Raw genomic sequence first — 27,970 nt, 5'->3', positions numbered from 1 at the left:
ATCAAACAATAAGCAATATTATAATTTGTATGTTTATATAAAGTTAAAAAGAAAAAAAAAAAACTCCGGGTCTCCACGGCAACCAACGCATGAACGCGCAGGAGCTCTACATAGCTTGCGTGAGATGGGCATGCGGACGTACAGATTGTACGCACGCGCAGTAAGACTGTGAAGCCGGCGGACGTGATGACGTCGCTCCCATCGTAGGGTTTCTGCGCGCTGCACTACGGAGTACGGTGAGTGTCAGTCCAGTTGCGTTGTAAGGTGTTTTCAAGCAGTAAATGTCTGGTGTAGTAGCGCTGTGCTCATTTGCGGTTTAGGGCGCATAGTGAGGCTGACGTCATGTATAATGTACATAGACATCCACAGTGTCCCCCACAGTAACGTCCTTCACGCTACAATACATAGCCAGCCATAACAGAGACATCAATAATATTACAAAACAAAGCCAGCCATAACAGAGACATCAATAATATTACAAAGCCAGCCACAGCCCCCCCCCCCCCCTAACAGGAGATCTATAATACTACACTGCATCACCAGCCACAGCCCCCCCCCCCCAACAGGAGATCTATAATACTACACTACATCACCAGCCACAGGGCCCCCCTAACAGGAGATCTATAATACTACACTACATCACCAGCCACAGGGCCCCCCTAACAGGTAAATCTATAATACTACACTACATCACCAGCCACATGCCCCCCCCCCCCTAACAGGAGATCTATAATACTACACTACATCACCAGCCACAGGGCCCCCCTAACAGAGAAATCTATAATACTACACTACATCACCAGCCACAGGGCCCCCCTAACAGAGAAATCTATAATACTACACTACATCACCAGCCACAGGGCCCCCCTAACAGAGAAATCTATAATACTACACTACATCACCAGCCACAGGGCCCCCCTAACAGGAGATCTATAATACTACACTACATCACCAGCCACAGGGCCCCCCTAACAGGAGATCTATAATACTACACTACATCACCAGCCACAGGGCCCCCCTAACAGGAGATCTATAATACTACACTACATCACCAGCCACAGGGCCCCCCTAACAGGAGATCTATAATACTACACTACATCACCAGCCACAGGGCCCCCCTAACAGGAGATCTATAATACTACACTACATCACCAGCCACAGGGCCCCCTAACAGGAGATCTATAATACTACACTACATCACCAGCCACAGGGCCCCCCTAACAGGAGATCTATAATACTACACTACATCACCAGCCACAGGGCCCCCCTAACAGGAGATCTATAATACTACACTACATCACCAGCCACAGGGCCCCCCTAACAGGAGATCTATAATACTACACTACATCACCAGCCACAGGGCCCCCCTAACAGGAGATCTATAATACTACACTACATCACCAGCCACAGGCCCCCCCCCTAACAGGAGATCTATAATACTACACTGCATCACCAGCCACAGCCCCCCCCCCCTAACAGGAGATCTATAATACTACACTACATCACCAGCCACAGGCCCCCCCTAACAGGAGATCTATAATACTACACTACATCACCAGCCACAGGGCCCCCCTAACAGGAGATCTATAATACTACACTACATCACCAGCCACAGGCCCCCCCTAACAGGAGATCTATAATACTACACTACATCACCAGCCACAGGGCCCCCCTAACAGGAGATCTATAATACTACACTGCATCACCAGCCACAGCCCCCCCCCTAACAGGAGATCTATAATACTACACTACATCACCAGCCACAGGGCCCCCCTAACAGGAGATCTATAATACTACACTACATCACCAGCCACAGGGCCCCCATACCAGAGAAATCTATAATACTACACTACACCACCAGCCACAGGGCCCCCCTAACAGAGAAATATATAATACTACACTACATCACCAGCCACAGGGCCCCCCTAACAGGAGATCTATAATACTACACTACATCACCAGCCACAGGGCCCCCCTAACAGGAGATCTATAATACTACACTACATCACCAGCCACAGGACCCCCCTAACAGGAGATCTATAATACTACACTACATCACCAGCCACAGGGCCCCCCTAACAGAGAAATCTATAATACTACACTACATCACCAGCCACAGGGCCCCCCTAACAGAGAAATATATAATACTACACTACATCACCAGCCACAGGGCCCCCCTAACAGGAGATCTATAATACTACACTACATCACCAGCCACAGGGCCCCCCTAACAGGAGATCTATAATACTACACTACATCACCAGCCACAGGGCCCCCCTAACAGGAGATCTATAATACTACACTACATCACCAGCCACAGGGCCCCCCTAACAGGAGATCTATAATACTACACTACATCACCAGCCACAGCCCCCCCCCTAACAGGAGATCTATAATACTACACTGCATCACCAGCCACAGCCCCCCCCCCTAACAGGAGATCTATAATACTACACTACATCACCAGCCACAGGCCCCCCCTAACAGGAGATCTATAATACTACACTACATCACCAGCCACAGGGCCCCCCTAACAGGAGATCTATAATACTACACTACATCACCAGCCACAGGCCCCCCCTAACAGGAGATCTATAATACTACACTACATCACCAGCTACAGGCCCCCCCCTAACAGGAGATCTATAATACTACACTACATCACCAGCCACAGGCCCCCCCTAACAGAGAGATATATAATACTACACTACATCACCAGCCACAGGCCCCCCCCCCTAACAGGAGATCTATAATACTACACTACATCACCAGCCACAGCCCCCCCCAACAGGAGATATATAATACTACACTACATCACCAGCCACAGGGCCCCCCTAACAGGTAAATCTATAATACTACACTACATCACCAGCCACAGGGCCCCCCTAACAGGAGATCTATAATACTACACTACATCACCAGCCACAGGGCCCCCCTAACAGGAGATCTATAATACTACACTACATCACCAGCCACAGGGCCCCCCTAACAGGAGATCTATAATACTACACTACATCACCAGCCACAGGGCCCCCCTAACAGGAGATCTATAATACTACACTACATCACCAGCCACAGGGCCCCCCTAACAGGAGATCTATAATACTACACTACATCACCAGCCACAGGGCCCCCCCTAACAGGAGATCTATAATACTACACTACATCACCAGCCACAGGGCCCCCCTAACAGGAGATCTATAATACTACACTACATCACCAGCCACAGGGCCCCCCTAACAGGAGATCTATAATACTACACTACATCACCAGCCACAGGCCCCCCCTAACAGGAGATCTATAATACTACACTACATCACCAGCCACAGGGCCCCCCTAACAGGAGATCTATAATACTACACTACATCACCAGCCACAGCCCCCCCCCCCTAACAGGAGATCTATAATACTACACTGCATCACCAGCCACAGCCCCCCCCCCCCTAACAGGAGATCTATAATACTACACTACATCACCAGCCACAGGCCCCCCCTAACAGGAGATCTATAATACTACACTACATCACCAGCCACAGGGCCCCCCTAACAGGAGATCTATAATACTACACTGCATCACCAGCCACAGCCCCCCCCCCTAACAGGAGATCTATAATACTACACTACATCACCAGCCACAGGGCCCCCCTAACAGGAGATCTATAATACTACACTACATCACCAGCCACAGGGCCCCCATACCAGAGAATCTATAATACTACACTACACCACCAGCCACAGGGCCCCCCTAACAGAGAAATATATAATACTACACTACATCACCAGCCACAGGGCCCCCCTAACAGGAGATCTATAATACTACACTACATCACCAGCCACAGGGCCCCCCTAACAGGAGATCTATAATACTACACTACATCACCAGCCACAGGGCCCCCCTAACAGGAGATCTATAATACTACACTACATCACCAGCCACAGGGCCCCCCTAACAGAGAAATCTATAATACTACACTACATCACCAGCCACAGGGCCCCCCTAACAGAGAAATATATAATACTACACTACATCACCAGCCACAGGGCCCCCCTAACAGGAGATCTATAATACTACACTACATCACCAGCCACAGGGCCCCCCTAACAGGAGATCTATAATACTACACTACATCACCAGCCACAGGGCCCCCCTAACAGGAGATCTATAATACTACACTACATCACCAGCCACAGGGCCCCCCTAACAGGAGATCTATAATACTACACTACATCACCAGCCACAGCCCCCCCCCCCTAACAGGAGATCTATAATACTACACTGCATCACCAGCCACAGCCCCCCCCCCTAACAGGAGATCTATAATACTACACTACATCACCAGCCACAGGCCCCCCCTAACAGGAGATCTATAATACTACACTACATCACCAGCCACAGGGCCCCCCTAACAGGAGATCTATAATACTACACTACATCACCAGCCACAGGCCCCCCCTAACAGGAGATCTATAATACTACACTACATCACCAGCCACAGGGCCCCCCTAACAGGAGATCTATAATACTACACTGCATCACCAGCCACAGCCCCCCCCCTAACAGGAGATCTATAATACTACACTACATCACCAGCCACAGGGCCCCCCTAACAGGAGATCTATAATACTACACTACATCACCAGCCACAGGGCCCCCCCTAACAGGAGATCTATAATACTACACTACATCACCAGCCACAGGGCCCCCCTAACAGGAGATCTATAATACTACACTACATCACCAGCCACAGGGCCCCCCTAACAGAGAAATCTATAATACTACACTACATCACCAGCCACAGGGCCCCCCTAACAGAGAAATATATAATACTACACTACATCACCAGCCACAGGGCCCCCATACCAGAGAAATCTATAATACTACACTACACCACCAGCCACAGGCCCCCCCTAACAGAGAAATATATAATACTACACTACATCACCAGCCACAGGGCCCCCCCTAACAGGAGATCTATAATACTACACTACATCACCAGCCACAGGGCCCCCCTAACAGGAGATCTATAATACTACACTACATCACCAGCCACAGGGCCCCCCTAACAGGAGATCTATAATACTACACTACATCACCAGCCACAGCCCCCCCCTAACAGGAGATCTATAATACTACACTGCATCACCAGCCACAGCCCCCCCCCCCCCTAACAGGAGATCTCTAATACTACACTACATCACCAGCCACAGGCCCCCCCCCTAACAGGAGATCTATAATACTACACTACATCACCAGCCACAGGGCCCCCCTAACAGGAGATCTATAATACTACACTACATCACCAGCCACAGGGCCCCCATACCAGAGAAATCTATAATACTACACTACATCACCAGCCACAGGGCCCCCCTAACAGGAGATCTATAATACTACACTACATCACCAGCCACAGGGCCCCCCTAACAGAGAGATCTATAATACTACACTACACCACCAGCCACAGGGCCCCCCTAACAGGAGATCTATAATACTACACTACATCACCAGCCACAGGGCCCCCCTAACAGAGAAATCTATAATACTACACTACATCACCAGCCACAGGGCCCCCCTAACAGGAGATCTATAATACTACACTACATCACCAGCCACAGGGCCCCCCTAACAGGAGATCTATAATACTACACTACATCACCAGCCACAGGGCCCCCCTAACAGGAGATCTATAATACTACACTACATCACCAGCCACAGGGCCCCCCTAACAGAGAGATCTATAATACTACACTACACCACCAGCCACAGGGCCCCCCTAACAGGAGATCTATAATACTACACTACATCACCAGCCACAGGGCCCCCCTAACAGAGCCATCTATAATACTACACTACATCACCAGCCACAGGGCCCCCCTAACAGAGCCATCTATAATACTACACTACATCACCAGCCACAGGGCCCCCCTAACAGAGAGATCTATAATACTACACTACACCACCAGCCACAGGGCCCCCCTAACAGGAGATCTATAATACTACACTACATCACCAGCCACAGGGCCCCCCCTAACAGGAGATCTATAATACTACACTACATCACCAGCCACAGGCCCCCCTAACAGGAGATCTATAATACTGCACTACATCACCAGCCACAGGCCCCCCCTAACAGAGAGATCTATAATACTACACTACATCACCAGCCACAGGGCCCCCCTAACAGGAGATCTATAATACTACACTACATCACCAGCCACAGGGCCCCCCTAACAGGAGATCTATAATACTACACTACATCACCAGCCACAGGGCCCCCCTAACAGAGAGATCTATAATACTACACTACATCACCAGCCACAGTGCCCCCCTAACAGAGAATTCTATAATACTACACTACATCACCAGCCACAGGGCCCCCCTAACAGAGAATTCTATAATACTACACTACATCACCAGCCACAGGGCCCCCCTAACAGGAGATCTATAATACTACACTACATCACCAGCCACAGGGCCCCCCTAACAGAGAAATCTATAATACTACACTACACCACCAGCCACAGTGCCCCCCTAACAGGAGATCTATAATACTACACTACATCACCAGCCACAGTGCCCCCCTAACAGGAAATCTATAATACTACACTACACTACATCACCAGCCACAGGGCCCCCCTAACAGAGAGATATATAATACTACACTACATCACCAGCCACAGGGCCCCCCTAACAGGGAAATCTATAATACTACACTACATCACCAGCCACAGGGCCCCCCTAACAGGGAAATCTGTAATACTACACTACATCACCAGCCACAGGGCCCCCCTAACAGGAGATCTATAATACTACACTACATCACCAGCCACAGTGCCCCCCTAACAGGAGATCTATAATACTACACTACATCACCAGCCACAGTGCCCCCCTAACAGAGAAATCTATAATACTACACTACATCACCAGCCACAGGGCCCCCCTAACAGAGAGATATATAATACTACACTACATCACCAGCCACAGGGCCCCCCTAACAGGGAAATCTATAATACTACACTACATCACCAGCCACAGGGCCCCCCTAACAGGGAAATCTATAATACTACACTACATCACCAGCCACAGTGCCCCCCTAACAGAGAAATCTATAATACTACACTACAAAGCCAGCCACAGGGCCCCCATACCAGAGAAATCTATAATGGTACACTACATCACCAGCCACAGGGCCCCCCTAACACAGAAATCTATAATACTACACTACATCACCAGCCACAGGGCCCCCCTAACAGAGAAATCTATAATACTACACTACATCACCAGCCACAGGGCCCCCCTAACAGAGCCATCTATAATACTACACTACATCACCAGCCACAGGGCCCCCCTAACAGAGAGTGCAGTCCCATCCTCCCAGTTAGTGGCCTAGTGGGGAGGTCTTATGGGGAAGGGATGGGACACAGCCTGGATGACCCAGAGATCAGTGGAGGCCTGGGAACATTGGCACAGCAGCTGGGGGGAATCAGGGGAGGTGAGTATAGCATAGTTAGTATATTCATACAACCCCCAGCCTGGAGTAAATTAAAGCATTGACGTGCAGCATGTTTCTAAACCAGAGACTGGTGAAGCCATAGAAAGGATGGCATCACATCTAATGGCGCGTTTACACGGAGAGATTTATCTGACAGATTTTGAAAGCCAAAGCCAGGATTGGATATGAAGAGAGGAAAAATCTCAATCTTTCCTTTATGACCTGTTCTCTTTATAGTCTGTTTCTGGCTTTGGCTTCAAAAATCTGTCAGATAAATCTCTCTGTGTAAACGCACCATAACACCTCAACTGATAGACCTGATTCCAAGGAGGAGCCCCCAGTGCAGACTTATCTGTGGTCTTGTCACAGCTTATACAGGGGTTTAGGAGCATTCATTAGAAGCTTAGTCTCAGTATATCACATGTCAGATAGGTCTATCATGTCAGATAGGCCATGCAATCCCTAGCCGCCACAGTCCCTGTATGTCTCAGACTGTGGGCTGGTCTAGTGATCATATCTCAGCAAAGAAGTACATTTATTATATATCACTGCTGAACTGTTGTCTTTAATTTTTCTAGCAAGAAGAGTGAAATCTGATGAGCGCTTAACATGAATTTTCCCGGCATTAAAGAAGACTGTGAGACCATCCTTGGTCTCTTTCAGGCCACGGACAGCGTTCGTTTTGAGGAATTTTTAACAATATGGAAAGAGATCAAATTCGACACCATATACTAGTAAGTCCATGTGTTGACTTGTAGTGGAGGTCCAATGCTGGTCAAAAGACAATCTACAAAGCCCTGACAGAACTATTCACTTTTACATACAGGAGTACTTAGGAAAGCAGAAAATACGGTATTTGATCATATACACGGTATCCAACACTTGCATGGAATAGGTATAGCTCTCCTTGACTTAAAGGGGTGCTCCATTTCTGGTACATCCAGGAGAGGTGGCTGTGCATGTTCTCAGCTTTCCTTATTCATTTCGATGGAAGATACAAAATATCTAAGCACATTGTCAACCTTTCATAATGTATTGTTTATTATATTTTTTGTACATATATATTATCAGTGTTTAATGTTAATATTATATATAGCTTGTTTATTGTATTCTGTAGTTATGCGTTGGATAGACATTATTGTTTCCTCATGTACAGTAATGACATCTTCATTCATTTGCAGTGGTGGGATGAGGAACCTGGAGTGTAATAGGTTCACAAGGGAATTATTTTCTATTGCCTCAAGCTATTTCCTTCCGCCCTACACATTTCAGATTCGAGTGGGTGCCATGTACTTGCTGTATGGTTTGTACAACACTCAGCTATGTCAGCCCAAACAAAAGGTATTGTTATACTATTCTAATGCATTGTAACACACATTTTTTCACTGCCTTTTATTGTAAAGTGTGCAACATGATCTTTTATTAGAGACCAATTGTTAAAGAAGAAATTCAGCCTCAACTAACTTCTCACAGGTGGCGGTGGTAGGGGAGAGAGTAACAATGAAGCATTGCCACCATTGCGGACTTCTCCTTTAAGGTGTCTATTAGGATTTTTGCTTTGTTGTTTATGAATTTCTGCATAGTGTGAAATAATCTAGTGTACTAAGGGCAGAAGGATCTGCAAACCGTCAACAAGCTGTTGTTGAAACATTTTAGTAAAGCATTAGTCTCTTTAAAGGAGAAGTCTGTTGATTTTTTTTTTTTTTTTTAATTTGTTAGCTGCCAGGGAGAACATTATAAACATCTACTACTTGGCTCTCCCCATGCCCTTGAAGCACCATATCACAGCCACCAGGACCCCCGCCAGAAGGCATTTTCCTTTTAAATTCTGATGTCATCATGACTTGGGGGAAAATACTTGTCCTGGCTGATGGATTTTCCCATCAGCCAATCAGTGACTGAAGCAGTGTCCCACCCCAGTCACTAACTGTCTGAGAGGGATGTCTATCGTGACGATCCAGCTGAAGGAGATCCCTGAGCCTGGCTGGGGTCCCAGAGCGGCAAGTTAGCACTTCAGAGGCACAGGGAGAAGTAAGTAGTGATTGTCTGTTATGTTTGCTCCTGCCGGTTGACAAATTTAAAAAATTGCTCGGTCTGGTAATTGGCAGACAGCAAAGTTCTCTGCTGATAATCGGCGCACGTCAGAGGACCAGCGATCAGACAATAAACAAGAAATCTCTAGTTTGACGGCTGATTGTGTCTTTTATGCAGGTACTAAAATCATTACTCACCCGCACATCTTGCACATAACATAAAGTTGCAGCATGTTTCAGCTGAGTGTACTGATAGATAGGGCCACATCATATACCTCTCCAGGAGCCATGATGATGATTATTCTTTCCCCTAATCAGGTAATTTGTTTACTCCTGGACTCCAGTTTACTGGCATCAGGATCTTGCAGATTGTGCCCTCCTTAGGGTCCTATTACCCAAAGAGATAAACGATTGCAAACAAGATTGTTTATCGTTAACCTGAAATTGTTCAGCATATTAGGGTCTATTAACACAAAGATTATCTGACAGATTATCTGCCAAAGATTTAAAGCCAAAGCCAGGAATGGATTTGAAAATAGGAGAAATCTCAGTCTTTCCTTTATGACCTGATCTCTGTTTATATTCTGTTTCTGGCTTTGGCTTCAAATCTTTGGCAGACAATCTTTCTGTGTAAATGGACCCTTAGGGCAAATCGCTATATCATTCGAATTTAAACGATAATCGTTCTGTGTACAGTAATTGCAGGCAACAATCGAAAAATCGTTTGTATGTCGTTGATCATTGATTTAGATCTGAACCTAAAATTATTGTTAATCAGTCACTAATCGTTCGCTGTAATTCCACATTCGTTCGCTCTAGTTCCGCTTTTTTTTTCACTAATCGTTCAGTGTAATTGCACATTGTTCATTTTTTTTCTGGGATCAGAAGGAATAAGCGATCATAGTAACAATCGCAATAACGATTATAGTAACGATCCTAACTAACGATTGTTGTTCTGTGTAATAGGATGAACGATTTCAGGTTAATGATAATCAATCTCGTTTGCGATCATCTATCGTTAGTCGTTACTGGTTAAAAATCGCTCCATGTAATAGGACCCTTACACAGAGCGATAGTTACGATCGTTACTATGATCATTTACTCCATGTGACCCCAGCAAAACAATAAACAATGTGCAATTACACTGAACGATTAGTGAAAAAATGTGGAACTTGAGCCAACGAATGTGGAATTACAGCGAACTATTAACAATGATTTTAGGTTCAGATCTAAATAAACGATCAGCGACACATGAACGTTTTTTCGATCGTTGCCTGCAGCTACACAGAACGATTATCGTTTAAATTCAAACAATATAATGATTTTTCACTCGATGATCGTCCCGTGTAATAGGGCCCTCAGTCTGAATATTTTATGTAGCTCTGTGCATGCAAACATACAAATAAGTGGCATGTTCATGATCTTTACTTTTACCTTTAGCAAGTGTTGTCCATCTAAGGCTCTGCTTGGTTCTTCAAACATCTTGTTGCAGAATTGCACAAAGGCATCAATGAATATAAAGTGCTGGCTGGCATGTTTATAATATGCCAAGGGTCTGCTTTCAAAATATATATTGATATGGTTTTTATTCTGTACTTTACATTTTGTTTATGTATGTTAGCTGGAAAAATTTTAACTAGGGTTAATTAACCATTTAAAATGGAAAAACAAAACCAGTTATTTTTATTTCTTTATTAACTTGCATGTGGCTTGTACTGGATTAGTCTCTCATGACACTTTTTATGTTTGATATCCGGCAGATCCGTGTAGCCCTGAAGGACTGGGCTGATATAGAACAATTTCATCAGGAACTGATCAGCGCTGAGCATCTGGACGCTGTGTATATCTTCCGACAGATGCGCCGCATGCGAGCCTTTTATTTTACAGCGATGCCGACCATGGTAAGTCAGCAGGAGAACGAGTAAATTCTTAGAGATGTGTTGTCATTAGCTTGTATAACAGCGTGTTCTTCATGATCAGCACTCACTTGTCAGATAATATTGATCCAGAGGGACTGAATTATTGATGCATTTTACACTCAGAATTACTGTAGAAAACATGGTTTGCTGAATGTGTAAAGGATTGACCTCTTAGGATTACTGCCTCACATTTTTACTTGATGGATTCTCATTTGGAGCTACAGCTAATACATTACCTGCAGGATCATTAGCTGTTTTAACAAGCTAGACACATAGGGGGACATTTATACGCCAGTGTTAAAATAGGTCCCGACGGATTCACTAAGAAGTGCATGCCTCGTAGTGAAACTGGCCTGACCTGTGCCCACCATACCTGCTCCTGAGCAGGTGTAGATTTCTGCCATAATTTACACCTGCGAGCAAGTGTAAATCATAGTAAATCAGACACTGCAGAGGGCCACGGCTCCTCCCTGCCTTACTGCACCCCCTCTGCTCGCCTGTTGGAAATGTGGCTGGTGTACACCAGGGAGAAGGGACAAATCTGCGCCTTCTCCCTGGCATATGCCAGTGGCACAGCCCTCATAAATGTCTCCCAAGGTGATCACTGGACTCTATTCTGTATGAAAGGATGCTGTCATGATGTGTCAGCCTTTTAAACTTTCTTCCTATAAAATTTTTTTTTTTTTTTTTTTTTTTTTTTTACTTTATGAGTAGAATGGTAACATCATGGTGAAGACTGGTACATAGAATCACATAGTGAGACTGGGAGAAAACAGGGATTTGTGTTACTGTCAGAGACATGTCAAAAGTTTTGACTGTTCACGACCTGGGTGCTGAGAACCCCACCAATTGACAGAATAAATGTGGAGGCTCACTAAGCTCAGCTCTGCCCTTACACTCCACAAGGCGGGCTTATAGACTTTCTAAACATTCTGTCTCCTGCAGTGAGGAGATCGTAGGAACAATCGCTTAATTGAGTACTTCTCCCGGCTCATTTTAGAAAACATTGGGGGTCTGAATACCAAGACCTCTAGCAATCAAAACATTTGACATCTCTTTATAACCTAGAAATGACTGATGTAATATGGAAGCAGGACTGTAAGTAGAAATGACATATGGCTTTTGATGAGTTCTTGAGTTAATGGCTCCCTATAGGAGGAAGGATATTTATCATGTCACCTGTACTGACTGGACTACAAACAGTGGGAGGATTACATGTGGGTGTGGACTACATGAGGATCACAGTGTAGATTCATCTGGACGGGGGCTTGTTGTATGTATATATGTTCTGCACTTTGATGCACTTTTTCTTTTTTCTTTTTTTTTTTGTTCATCTCTGCAGCTGACCTTCAGGTCACAGAAGAGCGTCCAACCTGAAGTAAGTAAGGAGGAATTTCTAGAGAAGAAAGACAGAGTGTCCGATCTGATAACATTAGAATCTTTGGAGGTAACTAATATTTTATGTTTTTGTACATTCATTTTACTACCGTTTTCTTCTAAGCAGTGTGACATGGATTTATCTTAGTAAGGTTTACATCACATTTGGTCTTATTGTGGCATCCACTAGGCAGTAAGCCTGTTTTTCTAAATTGGGAAGCACAGTCTACTGCACCTTTCTATATAGTCCACCACTGCAAAAAAAAAAAAAAAGACATGGCATGCATGACCTTAGCAACTTTATGGCATATAATTGCATACATCAGGAGATTTTTATACTCTCACTTGGCTGATTCTGTGACTCTGTAAGCTGACCAGAAAGTCTAATGGGAGTCCATGTCATAACATTAAAGATGCTTACACACTCCTAATATACGTCTCACATACTGTCCACAATTGCATACAATAGAGAGAAGACCCACTGTAGTCAGTGATTTTGCCCGCAGAAAGTCTGGATTTGAGGTCTGGGCTCATATGCTTCTACGGCCTCTTGCATCTTGCATGGTCTGTGATTACAGGCAGCCTGCAGATGAAACCATGGACCATCTGTGCATGATATATCAGTGGTTTTACAGCTGTCTGCTGATCATTTTGGTTCTCAAAAGGTAGAAACTTTATGACCAGTTATTGTCATCCTTCTAACAAATAGAGATTTTTTCTTTTCTTCTAGGAAATAATGAATATTCAAGAACACTACCAGAAAACTAAATGTCATCTTTCTGTTAAATCTGAGCCTGATAGAGCACTCAGCTTGATAAAAGAAGATTTTACGGATAACCTGCAATCTGTGGCAGAAGAATATCAGTTCTGGAAACAAGAAAAAATGGTAAGCAAAAGCCACAGTATACAAAGCTGAAATATTACTTACATGGGCCTTGCAGGTGGTTGAATTTGTTACTGCATATACGACCTGCAAAAAAATAGAAGCCTTGGCCTCTATAGCAGATAATTGTATTACATTTTTAATGGATCCACGCAGCTGGATTCATACAGTCACCAAAAACAAGTATAAATTATATCTATAATAAACAGTCATTAGACCACAAGGATTGAGCATTCTTATTTAGAAGAGAGGCCATGTCCTTTAGTTCTTTTTCATTTAAAAACAACTAAATACATAGGCCATTCATAAAGGTACAGTGCTGTACTATCATTTTTCAGCTCCCCACCCCCTAAACCAGCTTAGTCAATAGCGGAGTCAAAGAGGCGTGGCCTAGCGTGTCAGTGCCCTAGGCCTGCTACGCCTCTCCTTCCTTTCTTCTCTGCCCTCCTCGTCATCTGTAACGCCCCCAGCAAGTAGTTTTTTCACCTGCCTGTTCATGCCCTGTAGCGTCTGGGGGCATTACAGATGACAAGGAGGAGAAGAAGGAAAGAGAGGTGTAGCAGTCCTAGGGCACGGATGCCTTAGGCCACACCTCATTGACTCATCTATTGACCCAGCTGCTGTGGATTGAAGATCGTTTTTTCGCCAAACCAAGGCACCGGGTGTGTTTTGGAACACGACCACTAATGACTTCAGCTCAGCAGATGTGGTACCTGTGGTTTAGAGGGGTGGGTAACTGAAGACAGTATCGCTTTAAAGGAGAAGTAGCACTGCTCCTGGGTCCCCTTTAAAATTGCCGTCCTCCTGCAGCTCTTTCAATGGCAATGTCACGTACAAGGGTGATCAATCACCCGCTCAGCCAGGCTGTGATGCTGCAGCTGGAAGATCTAGGTATGTGACCTCCCCAGATTCCAGGTGAAAAGGACACCCAGCAGCTGTTAGCGTGACCCGTTTTTTAATTTCACAGGGCTTCTCCTTTGAGGCTCTTTTATACAGACTGGTTCTCCGGCAAATGAGCTTTCTTATGGTGTGTTTACACAGACAGATTTATCTGACAGATGATTGAAGCAAAAGCCAGAAATGGATATAAAAAGATGAGAAATCTCAGTCTTTCCTTTATGACCTGTTCTGCTTATTGTCTCTTCCTGCCTTTGGCTTCAAAAATCTGTCAGATAAATCTCTGTGTAAACACAGCCCTAGGGCATGTGTTCTGCTGATAAAGGACTAAACACTTCATCTGCTGATTGGATCTCATGTGCAGCCATTTAAATTGTTTCTGGCCACACACTGCTTTGTGTAATCAAGTGATGTGTGGCTAATAATGTGTGGCTAATAATCCAGGCTTAGAAAATCATAGTGAATTGCCTTTAGAAACAGCACCACTCTTGTCCTCAATTTGTTTGTGGTATTACAATTCAGCCTCATTTCCATGGAACTGACCAGCAAACCACACCCAATCCCAAGAACAACTCATCAATATTGTTCTCCCAGAAATCCCAGTTATTTTTCTTTTGTTAGGCACTAAAAACCAGAACAGACGATGAGCAAGAAGGCACTTCTCAAGAATCAGAGGTATGTGCTACTGCTTCCATCCATCCATACTATTTAGAAGGCATAGAAGGTAGAAAGGTCAATATGGGTTGTAATTAGAGATGAGCGAACCTGGTTCGGGTTTGAGTCCATCCGAACCCGATCGTTCGGCATTTGATTAGCGGGGGCTGCTGGACCTGGATAAAGCTCTAAGGTTACCTCTGCACATCTCACCACTCCTTGAGAAAGGTCTACGAAACGCGTTGGAGGGTGAGGTGCAGGGGCCGCAGCACAAGGGGTTTGGGATTCCATGTGTTTTGGCACTGGTCTGAGGTTGTGTTACTTCAGGGATGGCAATATTAGCCATGTAATATACTAATGTATTCCCTTTTTCTATACTCAGTACCTGGTTGTTTGTATATTGGTTGCACATAGCACTTTAAATACTTGATTCTAACCATCTGGAATCCCATTATTTATGTAAACTATTATAGCTCTGCTTCCCCCTTTTTTTGTTTGCTGATGTATTGCAATATGTTATAGATTCTTATGGTCCCCTGCACCGTGTTTTTTAAGTGTCTTATGTGTATATGTTGTTTTTATGGGATAGGTTTGGGATTGATACAATAATAAAGGATTAATATTTTGTTAAATTAATCTTGGTATGTGATTTACGTTAACTTAGGGTTTTTTTTGGTTTTGGACATATAGAGTGAACCCTATTTGTTTATTATTGGTCAGAGACCCTAATATAGGTTTTTGTTGTTTAAAGCTCTAAGGTTGTCTGGAAAACATGGATGCAGCCAATGACTATATCCATGATTTCCACATAGCTTTAGGGCTTTATTCAAGTTCAGCAGCCACCGCTAATCAAATGCCAAAAGTTCGGGTTCGGATGGACTTGAGCATGCTCCAGGTTCGCTCATCTCTAGTTGTAATGTTATGTCGCCCAGGGCTGTGGAGCCGGTAAGCTGCAACTCCAACTCCTGAATTTTAGCAGGCTCCGACCTCTGGGTTTATGGAATGTAATCTAGTGGGAACATCATAGGCCCTATGCAAAATTTTAAGGGCAGTTTCAGCTAGAGAAATCTGCCAACTACCCTTGCTAAGTAGTTCACTGCTAGCTTGCCAGTGCAAAGCGGTTTACATAATATGTAGATCTGACTCCAGTTGTGTCATATATGGAAGCTTCTGGTCTGCTGGGACCGAGCTCAGCATGAAATATAAGATTGATAGCATGCCTGCCAAAACTATCCCCGACTCCACAGCCCTTTTATCACCAAGCATTCCCTGATGTGCTCATTTATTTTTCAGGGTTCAGAGAGAGCAAGATATTTGGAACAAATAAAATCTAAAGCCTACTCTTCAGTGACACAGGTAAGATATAAGAACATAGCTGTTCCATCTCTGGAACCCACACCTGTCTCAAGATTAAAGGGGTATTCGCATTTTGCCCTATCTATGGAGAATGAATAGAGTGGCTGTTCTGCAGGGATTTCAGGGTCCCCATTCTCACTTTTGCTGGGGGCCCCAGTGCTTGGACTATACTTACTGTGGATAAGGCATAACTACTCCATGCAACAATTGAAAAGGCATAAACAGTAGTAAACATTTTTCTTTCTTTTTTTAACTCAGTTTTTTTTAAATTGTTGCAAAAATGCTGCATCCAGAGGAGTTATTCTTTATAAGCTTTCTAATAGGACATAAACACCAGAAAAAAAGGGGATTCCTAAAAATGTATTAGTAAAAAAATGCACAAGAAAACCCTTGTAAGTAAACATTACACTGTGTGAAGGATTACTTAAAGTCAGGAGTTTAGTCACATTTATGAACCTTTTCAATATGTACACCTAGGCTGTCAAATCCAGACGTCACCGGCAAGTTGAGCTGGTGACAATGGCTGCCGCGACGTCTGAGGTGTTTATTCCATTCACTAGAGCGGAAAAGCAAAGATTGAGGAGAGCCAAGAGGAGGGCTGAGCGAGAAGCGGCAAAAAAAGGTAAACTTTGTTTTATAAAAGTCTCATGCTAACTTAAATGGATTTTCCTAAGGTTTAAGGGGTTATCCAGGACTAGAAAACACAGCTACTTTCTTGCAGAAACAGCGCTGCCTCTTTCCTACCTAAGGTTATGTTGGGTGTTACAATTCACCTCTATTTACTTCAATGAAACTGAGCTGCAGAACTAGCCCAAACTGAGGTCAAGAGCCGTGCAACAGGATCGGCCCGTAGCAGACCACAATTGACTTCAGTTGGCAGCCCGAATGATCTAAGGGCCCTATTCCACAGGAGCGATTTTCGCTCGGTGGAATAGAGAGAACGATCAGCCGATGACACGATCATTTAGGTTCAGACCTAAAATCGTCGTTCGCCACCAGCGCATTGCTACGGTTGAATAGCGGTGCGCGGCGGCGACCGACGATTTCAGCAGAACCATACATTACCTGTCCGTTCGCAGGTCGTCTTCTTCCTCCCGGTCCAGCGCCGCAGCATCAGCTTCGGAGCGGGGCTGTCTGAACAGACAGACCGCTCAGCCAATCACTGGCCAGAAAGGCCGCGGCCTTTCTGGCCAGTGATTGGCTGAGCGGTCTGTCAGTTCAGACAGCCCCGCTCCGAAGCCGATGCTGCAGCCCGGGAGAAGAAGACCTGCGCCCGGACAGGTAATGTATGAAACAAGGGCTGCATGGACATCGTTAACGATGTCCTTGCAGCCCTTGTTTCACGATCATCGGGGCCGTGGAACAGGCCCAGTAAACGAGCGCCGATCTAGCAGATCGGCGCTCGTTTACATTGTTGCTCGGTTCATGGAATAGGGCCCTAAGGATCGGTTGGGTGGCCCCTACCACTACTCCCCGCTCGCTGTCTGTGCGTATTATAGCACAGGCAGCGATTGGGGAGCGAGGGGAAAGTGAGCGCTGAACTTACAGTTGGGCGCTTGTGTCCCCCAGAAAATCATGGTGTGTAATGCAGCCTTAAGGGCCGTATTACATGGTCCAATATTCTATGTAAGCGAGCAGGAATCTGCTAGATCGGCACTCACTCACAGAGCCTGATGATTGTGCAGCCCTTGCATACACAGAAAGTAATAAAGCATTACTTTACCTCTCCACGCTTCCTTACGGCTTCTCCTTGCGCACCCTGCAGCTGCCGATGGCACTTCTGAGACGTCTCTGAAGTGACAAGCCGCTCAGCCAATCGCTTACCGAGACTGGACAGAGCCGCGGCCAGTGATTGACTAAACGGCCTGTCGCTGCAGAGAATCTGTGTGTGAACAACTTTAAATGACGGCTAAATGCTAAATAACGGCCACCAATAAATGTTAACTGCTGTTGTTTCCTTAGACCTCAAAAGAAATCATTGAAGACTAAAAATAACGGCTGTAATTTAACTAAAAATAACAGTGTGAGAACATAGCCTGAAGGTGTTGTCACTCTAACAAACAGTGAGGGCAGGTGTATCTCATCTACCTTTTAGCTTTTATTTCTAGGTTTGATAATCCTTAAAGTGCCCTCATATATACTCTTTTTATTCTGATTTGCGACCTAGCCCCCTTCCTAACATGAACTTTTGCTACTGTATATTTCAGAAGGTAGAGTTATTTTTTTAATGGGGATTTCTGTCTGCCTGTCAGTCTGCATACACATTCATCGCTGGCTCTGGAGCTACGTGCTGTCAGGTCACGTTAGTGATTTACTGAGAATACGAAAATGGGAGCAGTAATAGAAAACCTCTCAACAAACATCACCTGCTTTAGTGTTTAGTGCTACTGGAAAGCTCTTTCTTACCTTATTCAGTCTTTCCACATCCAGGTTTGATGGTAAATTTATTACATTTGTAGATAAAGACCTTCAAGGCAGATAAATAAAATCCAAGTGCAGATGTCGCTGCTATCAGATTTATCAAAACAGTGCGACAATTGTGCGACATTTGTTTGTTATTGAACAATGTAGGATTACCATTCTGTTCTATGCTGGATTAATAGAATTACTATATTTTTGGGTGTCAGAATAAAGGCACAAGTATAGGATCATCAGTCACTGATCAGCACCTGCGCTGGATCAGTTGTTAGTCAGTAAATGGAATTTGTCTCTGTTCACACTATAGTGGTGGTGAACAGCAACAAACTCCTGCATTCTTGATACATGTCTAATACTTTACTATGGAACTTATATGAATTGCAGCTTACACGCCTTTGCCTCAGAACAAGCCTATAAAGATGCCAGTGATTCCAGAGGAGGATTCCTCGTCCAGCAGTGAAGGTGGGTACATTAGTACATTCATTGCCTACTTGTTTCTGTGCTGTATTATTTAACAGTACTGTTTGTAGAATAATCCCTCAAATGGGTCCATGTACTCAGGTGAGCTATAGTCTACTGGCTGTGTCTGGTATTGTAGTCTTACCCTTATGTGCGTAAGCAAACACAATAGATTTACATTGTCAAAACCCACCAACTTTGGAGTTACTGGCTGACCATCTGGCTGACTGGGAGCTGCGGCCTGGGCAATTGTCAGATCATCCAGGCAGTCCATAGGAGACAGCAACAGTCTGATCATTGCCAGGGTGATCGTTCACCCTGTTGAAAGACGATGATCAGCCGACACTGTGCATGACGGCTTATCGTTGTATTCTATTACACCAAATGATTATCGGCCGTGATGGCAGATAATTGCTTAGTGCAATGGGGCCTTAAAGGGGAGCTCCGGATAAGGAAAACTTGTTTTCTATGAAAAGTACATTAAAAGTTATACAGATGTGTCTATACAATGTATTACCGTATCTGTGCTGTTCTGCCACACTGGTAGCTGATAGAAAACCAGGAAGTGAAAAAAAATGGCCCCTGTGCCAATCCACTTTGTCTCCTGCTCCTTCTGCTATCCCCCCTTAGGAGACAAATCTTCAATGCCTCTGTCTCACATTGTGTGTGTTTGCTAAGATCAGGCTGATGATGCAGACAGGGTGCAGGGCGAGATGTCCCAGGAGGCTTGGCTGCATCCCCCAATCCCCTGAGGGATTCACCATCTCTGACCGGCCAGAAGCAGGTGTTGCACTGATTTCTTTAATTGTACAGAAGTGTGCAGTGAAATTAGGGCAGTGTTCACACATGTTGGAGGGTCATTCCAGTACTGCAGCAAAATGACGGAAACAAAAATGATGCAGTAACACAAGTAAATGATGCTAAACGGCAGAGAGGATCAGAGCCTTATTGTGGGGCTCAACTTCAAAGATAAAAGATGCTTGATCATAATATGTGCGTGGAAGTGAAAAGAAAAAAATTTAAAAAGTTACATAGTTAATAAGGTTGAAAAAAGACACATGTCCATCAAGTTCAACCAAGGAGGGGATGGATGCAAGGAAGGGGGATATACAAGGAGGGGATGGATGCAAGGAAGGGGGATATACAAGAAGGGGATGGATGCAGGCAAGGGGGATATAAAAGGAGGGGATGGATGCAAGGAAGGGGGATATACAAGGAGGGGATGGATGCAAGGAAGGGGGATATACAAGAAGGGGATAGATGCAAGAAAGGGGGATATACAAGGAGGTGATGGATGCAAGGAAGGGGGATATACAAGGAGGGGATGGATGCAAGGAAGGGGGATATACAAGGAGGGGATGGATGCAAGGAAGGGGGATATACAAGGAGGGGATGGATGCAAGGAAGGGGGATATACAAGAAGGGGATGGATGCAGGCAAGGGGGATATAAAAGGAGGGGATGGATGCAAGGAAGGGGGATATACAAGGAGGGGATGGATGCAAGGAAGGGGGATATACAAGAAGGGGATAGATGCAAGAAAGGGGGATATACAAGGAGGTGATGGATGCAAGGAAGGGGGATATACAAGGAGGGGATGGATGCAAGGAAGGGGTATATACAAGGAGGGGATGGATGCAAAGAAGGGGGATATACAAGGAGGGGATGGATGCAAGGAAGGGGGATATACAAGGAGGGGATGGTTGCAAGGAAGGGGGATATACAAGGAGGGGATGGATGCAAGGAAGGGGGATATACAAGGAGGGGATGGATACAGGGAAGGGGTGATAGGTTCTATACATATGCATTTATATTATTTTGGTCTAAGAACTTGTCTAGGCCGGTTTTGAAGCCCTCTACTGTTGTTGCTGTGACCAGATCCTGTGGTAGACTGTTCCACAGATTCACAGTTCTCATGGTAAAGAAGGCTTGTCGCCTCCGGAGATTGAACCTTTTTTTCTCCAGGCGGAGGCAGTGCCCTCTTGTCCTTTGAGGGGGTTTTACCTGGAACATCTTTTCCCCATATTTCTTGTAGGGGCCATTTATATATTTAAATAAATAAATCATATCTCCCCTTAAACGTCTCTTCTCCAGACTAAACAAATGTAATTCTTTTAATCTCTCCTCATAACTAAGATGCTCCATTCCCCTTATTAGTTTAGTTGCCCATCTTTGTACCCTCTCCAGCTCTAGAACATCCTTTTTATGAATCTGGTTCCAAAACTGGACAGCATACTCCAGATGAGGCTGCACCAAAGCTTTATAAAGCGGTAATATTATATCCCTGTCCCGTGAGTCCATTCCTGTTTTAATGCATGACAATATCCTGCTGGCCTTAGAAGCCACTGACTGACATTGTGTGCTGTTCTGTAGTCTATTATCTACAAGTACACCCAGATCCTTCTCCATCAGTGACTCTCCCAGAGTAACTCCCCCCAGGACATATGATGCACGCGGGTTATTATTACCCAGGTGCATAACTTTACATTTATCCACATTCAACCTCATTTGCCAAGTGGACGCCCAAACACTCAGTGTGTCTAAGTCATCTTATAACATCTGCACATCCTCCATAGACTGTACTGTACTACAAAGCTTGGTGTCATCTGCAAAGATAGAAACATTGCTGTTAATTCCATTCTCAATATCATTAATAAACAAGTTAAACAGAAGAGGGCCCAGTACTGACCCTTGGGGTACACCACTTATTACCGGGGACCATTCGGAGTAGGAATCATTGACCACCACTCTCTGGGTACGATTATTAAGCCAGTTTTCAATCCAGTTACACATTAAACTTTCCAAACCGATAGACTTTAACTTACCCATCAGACGTCCATGAGGAACTGTGTCAAACGCTTTAGCAAAATCCAGGTACACTATTTCCACAGCCGCGCCGCCATCCAGGCTTCTACTCACCTCTTCATAGAAACATATCAGGTTGGTTTGACAGCTTGTGTCCTTAGTAAAACCATGCTGGTTATCACTTATAATATTATTAGCCACTACATATTCCTGGATGTAGTCCCTTATAAGCCCCTCAAATAGTTTCCCCACAATGGACGTTAAAGTGTCACTGTCGTGAATTTTTTTTTTGCAGAAATCAATAGTCCAGGCGATTTTAAGAAACTTTGTAATTGGGTTTATTATCCGAAAAATGCATTTTTATCATGAAAAAGCAGTTTGAAGCTCTCCCCCCTGTCTTCATTGTTCTCCTATGGAGAGAGCTAAAGAAAAGACCAAAACAGGACAACAAAGAGTTAATCTACAAATCCCTCACGGGATATCTCCTGTGACAGTCACCAGTGACCTGTCTGAGCTCAGATTACAGCTGTCACCCAGCTCCATGTCTGTAATCCTCTGTTATCTGCTTTCTGCTGCCGGCTAACTCCCTCCTTCCTCCTCCCCCCTCCCCTCTCCCTAGAGCAGACAGGGTACGACTCCTGCAACTCCTGGGAAAAGGCTTTTTACATGCAGATAATGGCAGATTTGGCTAATAAACCCAATTACAAAGTTTCTTAAAATCGCCTGGACTATTGATTTCTGCAAAAAAAAAAAATAAATACGACAGTGACTCTTTAACCCTTAGACGACCCAGGGCGTATAGTTACGCCATGGAAGTCTGTCCCCAGACGACCTAGGGCGTAACTGTACGCCCTGGGTGTTTCTCCCGCTATGAAGCGTGCTCCGGAGCGGAGCGCGCTTCATAGCAGGTGGGGGCCGGCTGCAATCAGCAGCCGGGACCTCACCGGTAATGACACGCTGCAGCGATCGCGCTGCCGCGTGTCATTAACTCCTTAAACGCCGCGATCGCGGCGCGACCGCGGCGTTAAGTGTAAGTGACAGGGGGAGTCCCCTGTCACTTACCGATCGGGACCCCCGCAGTGTGACTGCGGGGGTCCCGATCGGTAAAACGGGCCGCCGGAGGTCTCTCACCTGCCTCCGTGCGGTCCGATCGGCGCTCTGGTCACTGAGCCTGCACAGTCAGGCTCAATGAGCAGAGCGCCGATAACACTGATCAATGCTATGCCTATGGCATAGCATTCATCAGTGTAAAAATCCAAGTAGTGAATGTAAAAGTCCCCCAAAGGGACTTCAAATGTGTAAAAAAAAAAAAGTTAAAAACACTAACACACTACCCCAAAGCCCCTCCCCCAATAAAAGTCTAAATCACCCCCCTTTCCCATTATATAAATAAAACATATAAAAATAAATAAATAGATAAACATATAATATACCGTAGCGTGCGTAATTGTCCGATCTATTAAAATATAACAAGCGTCATTGCGAACGGTAAACGGCGTACACGAAAAGAGGGAAAAAAGTGCGCGGATTACCGATTTTATGTTACATTATATATATAAAAAAATTAATAAAAAGTGATCAAAACGTCCGATCTTCACAAATATGGTATTAATAAAAACTAGAGATCATGGCGGAAAAAATGACACCCCATTCAGCCCCGTAGGTGAAAAAATAAAACCGTTATAAGCGTCACAATAGTCCCATTTTATTTATAATTAATTGCCAAAAAAAAGGATTTCATTTAAAAAAAATATATAACATTAGAGAATCTGCGTAAACCTGCATATGGTTGTGTTCGTACTGACCTATAGAGTAATGGTATCATGTCGCTTTTACCATATAGTGCATTACGTAGACACAGGAACCCCCCAAACGTTACCATATTGCATTCTTTTTTGCGATTTCACCAATTTATATCTTCATAAATAATATATTTGGAATTCCATCATACATGTTATGGTAAAATGAAAGACGCCATTACAAAGTACAACTATTCCTGTAAAAAACAAGCACTTACATGGCCTGTAGATAAAAAACTGAAAGTGCTGGAGCTCTTAGAAGGGGAGGAGGGAAAAACGGAAACATTAAGATCAAAATTTGCGCGGTCCACTGGGTCATTTTGGGCCTGGTCCTCAAAGGGTTAAGCTTACAGGTCTAAAGTTACCTGGGGAAGTTCGAGAGCCCTTTTTGAAGATCGGCACTACATTTGCCTTACACCAGTCTCTCCGCAAAATACCAGTAACCAAAAAATCACTGAATATTTCATACAAGGGTAGAGAAATTACAGAACTGAGTTCCCTAAGAACTCTGGGGTGTAATCCATCAGGCCCTGGAGCTTTGGTTGCATTGAGTTTATTTAAATTATCTTGGACCATATCTATAGTAAACCAGTTCAGTACATTACATGTGTTAGCAGCACTGGCCCCACCCACCTCAGTACAGGCCCCACCCACCACAGCTTCTTTTGTATATACAGAACTTAAGAACCCATTAAGTAGCTCAGCTTTCTTCTGATCCGCAGTTGTTAACTCACCGTCACCATTATTTAGGGGTCCTACATGCTCTGACCTTGGTTTTTTTGCATTAATATATTTGAAGAATTCTTCACTTTATTCCAATATCAGCATTACAGGTAGAGAATACAGTGTGGTGTTACAGGTAGAGAATACAGTGTGCTGTGTGGTGTTACAGGTAGAGAATACAGCGTGCTGTGTGGTGTTACAGGTAGAGAATACAGTGTGCTGTGTGGTGTTACAGGTAGAGAATACAGTGTGCTGTGTGGTGTTACAGGTAGAGAATACAGCGTGCTGTGTGGTGTTACAGGTAGAGAATACAGCGTGATGTGTGGTGTTATATGTAGAGAATACAGTGTGCTGTGTGGTGTTACAGGTAGAGAATACAGTGTGCTGTGTGGTGTTACAGGTAGAGAATACAGCGTGCTGTGTGGTGTTACAGGTAGAGAATACAGCGTGCTGTGTGGTGTTACAGGTAGAGAATACAGCGTGCTGTGTGGTGTTACAGGTAGAGAATACAGCGCGCTGTGTGGGTGGGACACCAATGAAATGATAAAGTACTGCAAATAATTCAGTAACACAATGAAACTGCAATGTGTGAACACAACCTAGATGTTCTGCAACAGATTTGGGCAGGGAATGTGCAGGGTGGGGGACTGTGATGAACAGCTGACGGAAAGCATTGCATTCTGGAACCTGTAGTCCTGTGTACAACTGATAAACCAGGAAGTGCAGAAACACAAATCAGAACAAAACCCCCCCAAAACAAATGGATTTTTGGTAGTTTCAAAACTGGAATAGATAGGAAAGTAATGCTTTATGCTTCTGCAGAAGTTTCATTTTTTAACCTCTACCTGGAGTTCCCCTTTAAGTGAAGCTGCTCCAGAATTTTATGGGGAATGCAGTGTGCTAAAATATCAGGAGAGCCAACAGATATTGGGGATAATTGTGAAATGTAATAGTTATTACAAATACTAGACATTCTTACGCTGCTTTTTTCTCATCTGCAGATCTTCCCACTTCAAAGAGAGAAAGAGACAACTAAAATTCCATGATCCTTACTACCAAGCAGGACTTAAATGACATTCATATGTTAAAAAGAGAGGAAAAGCACCCCTGTGTGATAGGAGTGATGCTTACTGTATGTGTTCTAGGAGCACAACACCCACAAATAGCCTTTATGCCTGTATATGCTTGAGCCTCAGCTCCCTGTTTCCTAATTCATCTTCCATGTTTACAACAAGCGAGATCCAGGAGTGTACATTGAGAATCCTATGACAGACTAAAGAGCATCAAGCTGTGAAGTGGTGGTCCCAGTCTCACAAATATTCTATTTTTTCATTGTTTTATTAAAAACATTTATTATGAACTGTTTTTTTTTTCAACTACAGACACCAGGATCACCGCCCTACAACTTGTTCTTTATGACTAAGGGTTCTCCTTGGACACTAAAATAATTATCCCATGAATCAACATCATACCAGAAGCCCTGAAAATGATCTTAATGGGTGTTTTATAGTGTTTCCAGCATAGAAATATCTCTCTCATCTGACTTTAGACAGAATCAGTTGTCTTCCCCTTCTGGTAGCTGATAACACATTGCTTTCTTACTTTCACTACAGATATACACTCACCAGCCACTTTATTAGGTATACCAGGCTAGTAACGGGTTGGACCCCCTTTTGCCTTCAGAACTACCTCAATTCTTCGTGGCATAGATACAACAAGGTGCTGGAAGCATTCCTCAGAGATTTTGGTCCATATTGACATGATGGCATCACACAGTTGCCGCAGATTTGTCGGCTGCACATCCATGATGTGAATCTCCCGTTCCACCACATCCCAAAGATGCTCTATTGGATTGAGATCTGGTGACTGTGGAGGCCATTTGAGTACAGTGAACTCATTGTCATGTGTGTCAAGCAGAAATCGAGACTCATCAGACCAGGCAACGTTTTTCCAATCTTCTACTGTCCAATTTCGATGAGCTTGTGCAAATTGTAGCCTCAGTTTCCTGTTCTTAGCTGGAAGGAGTGGCACCCGGTGTGGTCTTCTGCTGCTGTAGCCCATCTGCCTCAAAGTTGGACGTACTGTGCGTTCAGAGATGCTCTTCTGCCTACCTTGGTTGTAACGGTTGGCTATTTGAGTCACTGTTGCCTTTCTATCAGCTCGAACCAGTCTGCCCATTCTCCTCTGACCTCTGGCATCAACAAGGCATTTCCGCCCACAGAACTGCCGCTCACTGGATGTTTTTTCTTTTTCGGACCATTCTCTGTAAACCCTAGAGATGGTTGTGCGTGAAAATCCCAGTAGATCAGCAGTTTCTGAAATACTCAGACCAGCCCTTCTGGCACCAACAACCATGCCACGTTCAAAGGCACTCAAATCACCTTTCTTCCCCATACTGATGCTCAGTTTGAACTGCAGGAGATTGTCTTGACCATGTCTACATGCCTAAATGCACTGAGTTGCCGCCATGTGATTGGCTGATTAGAAATTAAGTGGTAACGTGCAGTTGGACAGGTGTACCTAATAAAGTGGCCGGTGAGTGTATATATAACACTGTAAAGACTAAGTGGGTATGTGCAGGGTCCATATAGCTATGCAGTGACTGGGACAGAACACGTGTGTCCTCCAGCGTTGAGGTCAGTAGGTGGAAGTGCACATTGTTATAAACTTTGAACACCAGGTGGCGCTATAATGTGTAAGTAAATACAACTCTTCCCTAGATCATTTTACAACAGCATGTAACTGGCAACCACCTAATTATCTATTCAAGGAGTATGATATGTAACATGGGACAACACCTTTATGTACTGTACAGAACGTGTAAACATTTGTATATAAATGGAATATATTTTTATACTGTTCATTGAAGATTTTTATTTCAGGAACAATAATTTGACTATTTTTGGTCCTGCATTAATAATAATAAAACCACTAAATTAAAAAAAAAACTTGAGTCATTTTGATATTGAAGGGACAAAGAGTTAAATGCCGTGTGTCCAGAACCTTAAACAATGGAATAGAAAATCATTTTTGAGAATATTCTACAAGAACCCTTGCAGGGCACAAATAGCTAACAATCGTAAAGAAGTCTGTGAAGTATGTAGAGACATAGGGGGAGATTTATGAAAGGGTGTGAATATACACCTGGTGTAAACTGC

General features: G+C 44.3%; 1 protein-coding gene across 1 annotated transcript; it reads left to right on the top strand.

Moving 5' to 3' along the window:
• Positions 1 to 160: 160 nt before the first annotated feature.
• Positions 161 to 27,472, top strand: SNAPC1 (small nuclear RNA activating complex polypeptide 1). Its single transcript, XM_069950372.1, has 11 exons — positions 161 to 236; positions 8,069 to 8,224; positions 8,672 to 8,831; positions 11,284 to 11,424; positions 12,785 to 12,889; positions 13,550 to 13,705; positions 15,221 to 15,274; positions 16,547 to 16,609; positions 17,087 to 17,231; positions 19,412 to 19,489; positions 25,814 to 27,472. Exons 2-11 carry the CDS (start codon positions 8,100 to 8,102, stop codon positions 25,846 to 25,848), a joined length of 1,062 nt encoding a protein of 353 aa, XP_069806473.1. The 5' UTR covers positions 161 to 236; positions 8,069 to 8,099; the 3' UTR covers positions 25,849 to 27,472.
• Positions 27,473 to 27,970: the final 498 nt, after the last annotated feature.

This window comes from Dendropsophus ebraccatus, chromosome 13 (assembly GCF_027789765.1).
Source record: "Dendropsophus ebraccatus isolate aDenEbr1 chromosome 13, aDenEbr1.pat, whole genome shotgun sequence".
NCBI lineage: Eukaryota > Metazoa > Chordata > Amphibia > Anura > Hylidae > Dendropsophus > Dendropsophus ebraccatus.
Note: the sequence above shows the minus strand (reverse complement) of the source record. Positions and strands in the feature narration are given on the sequence as shown.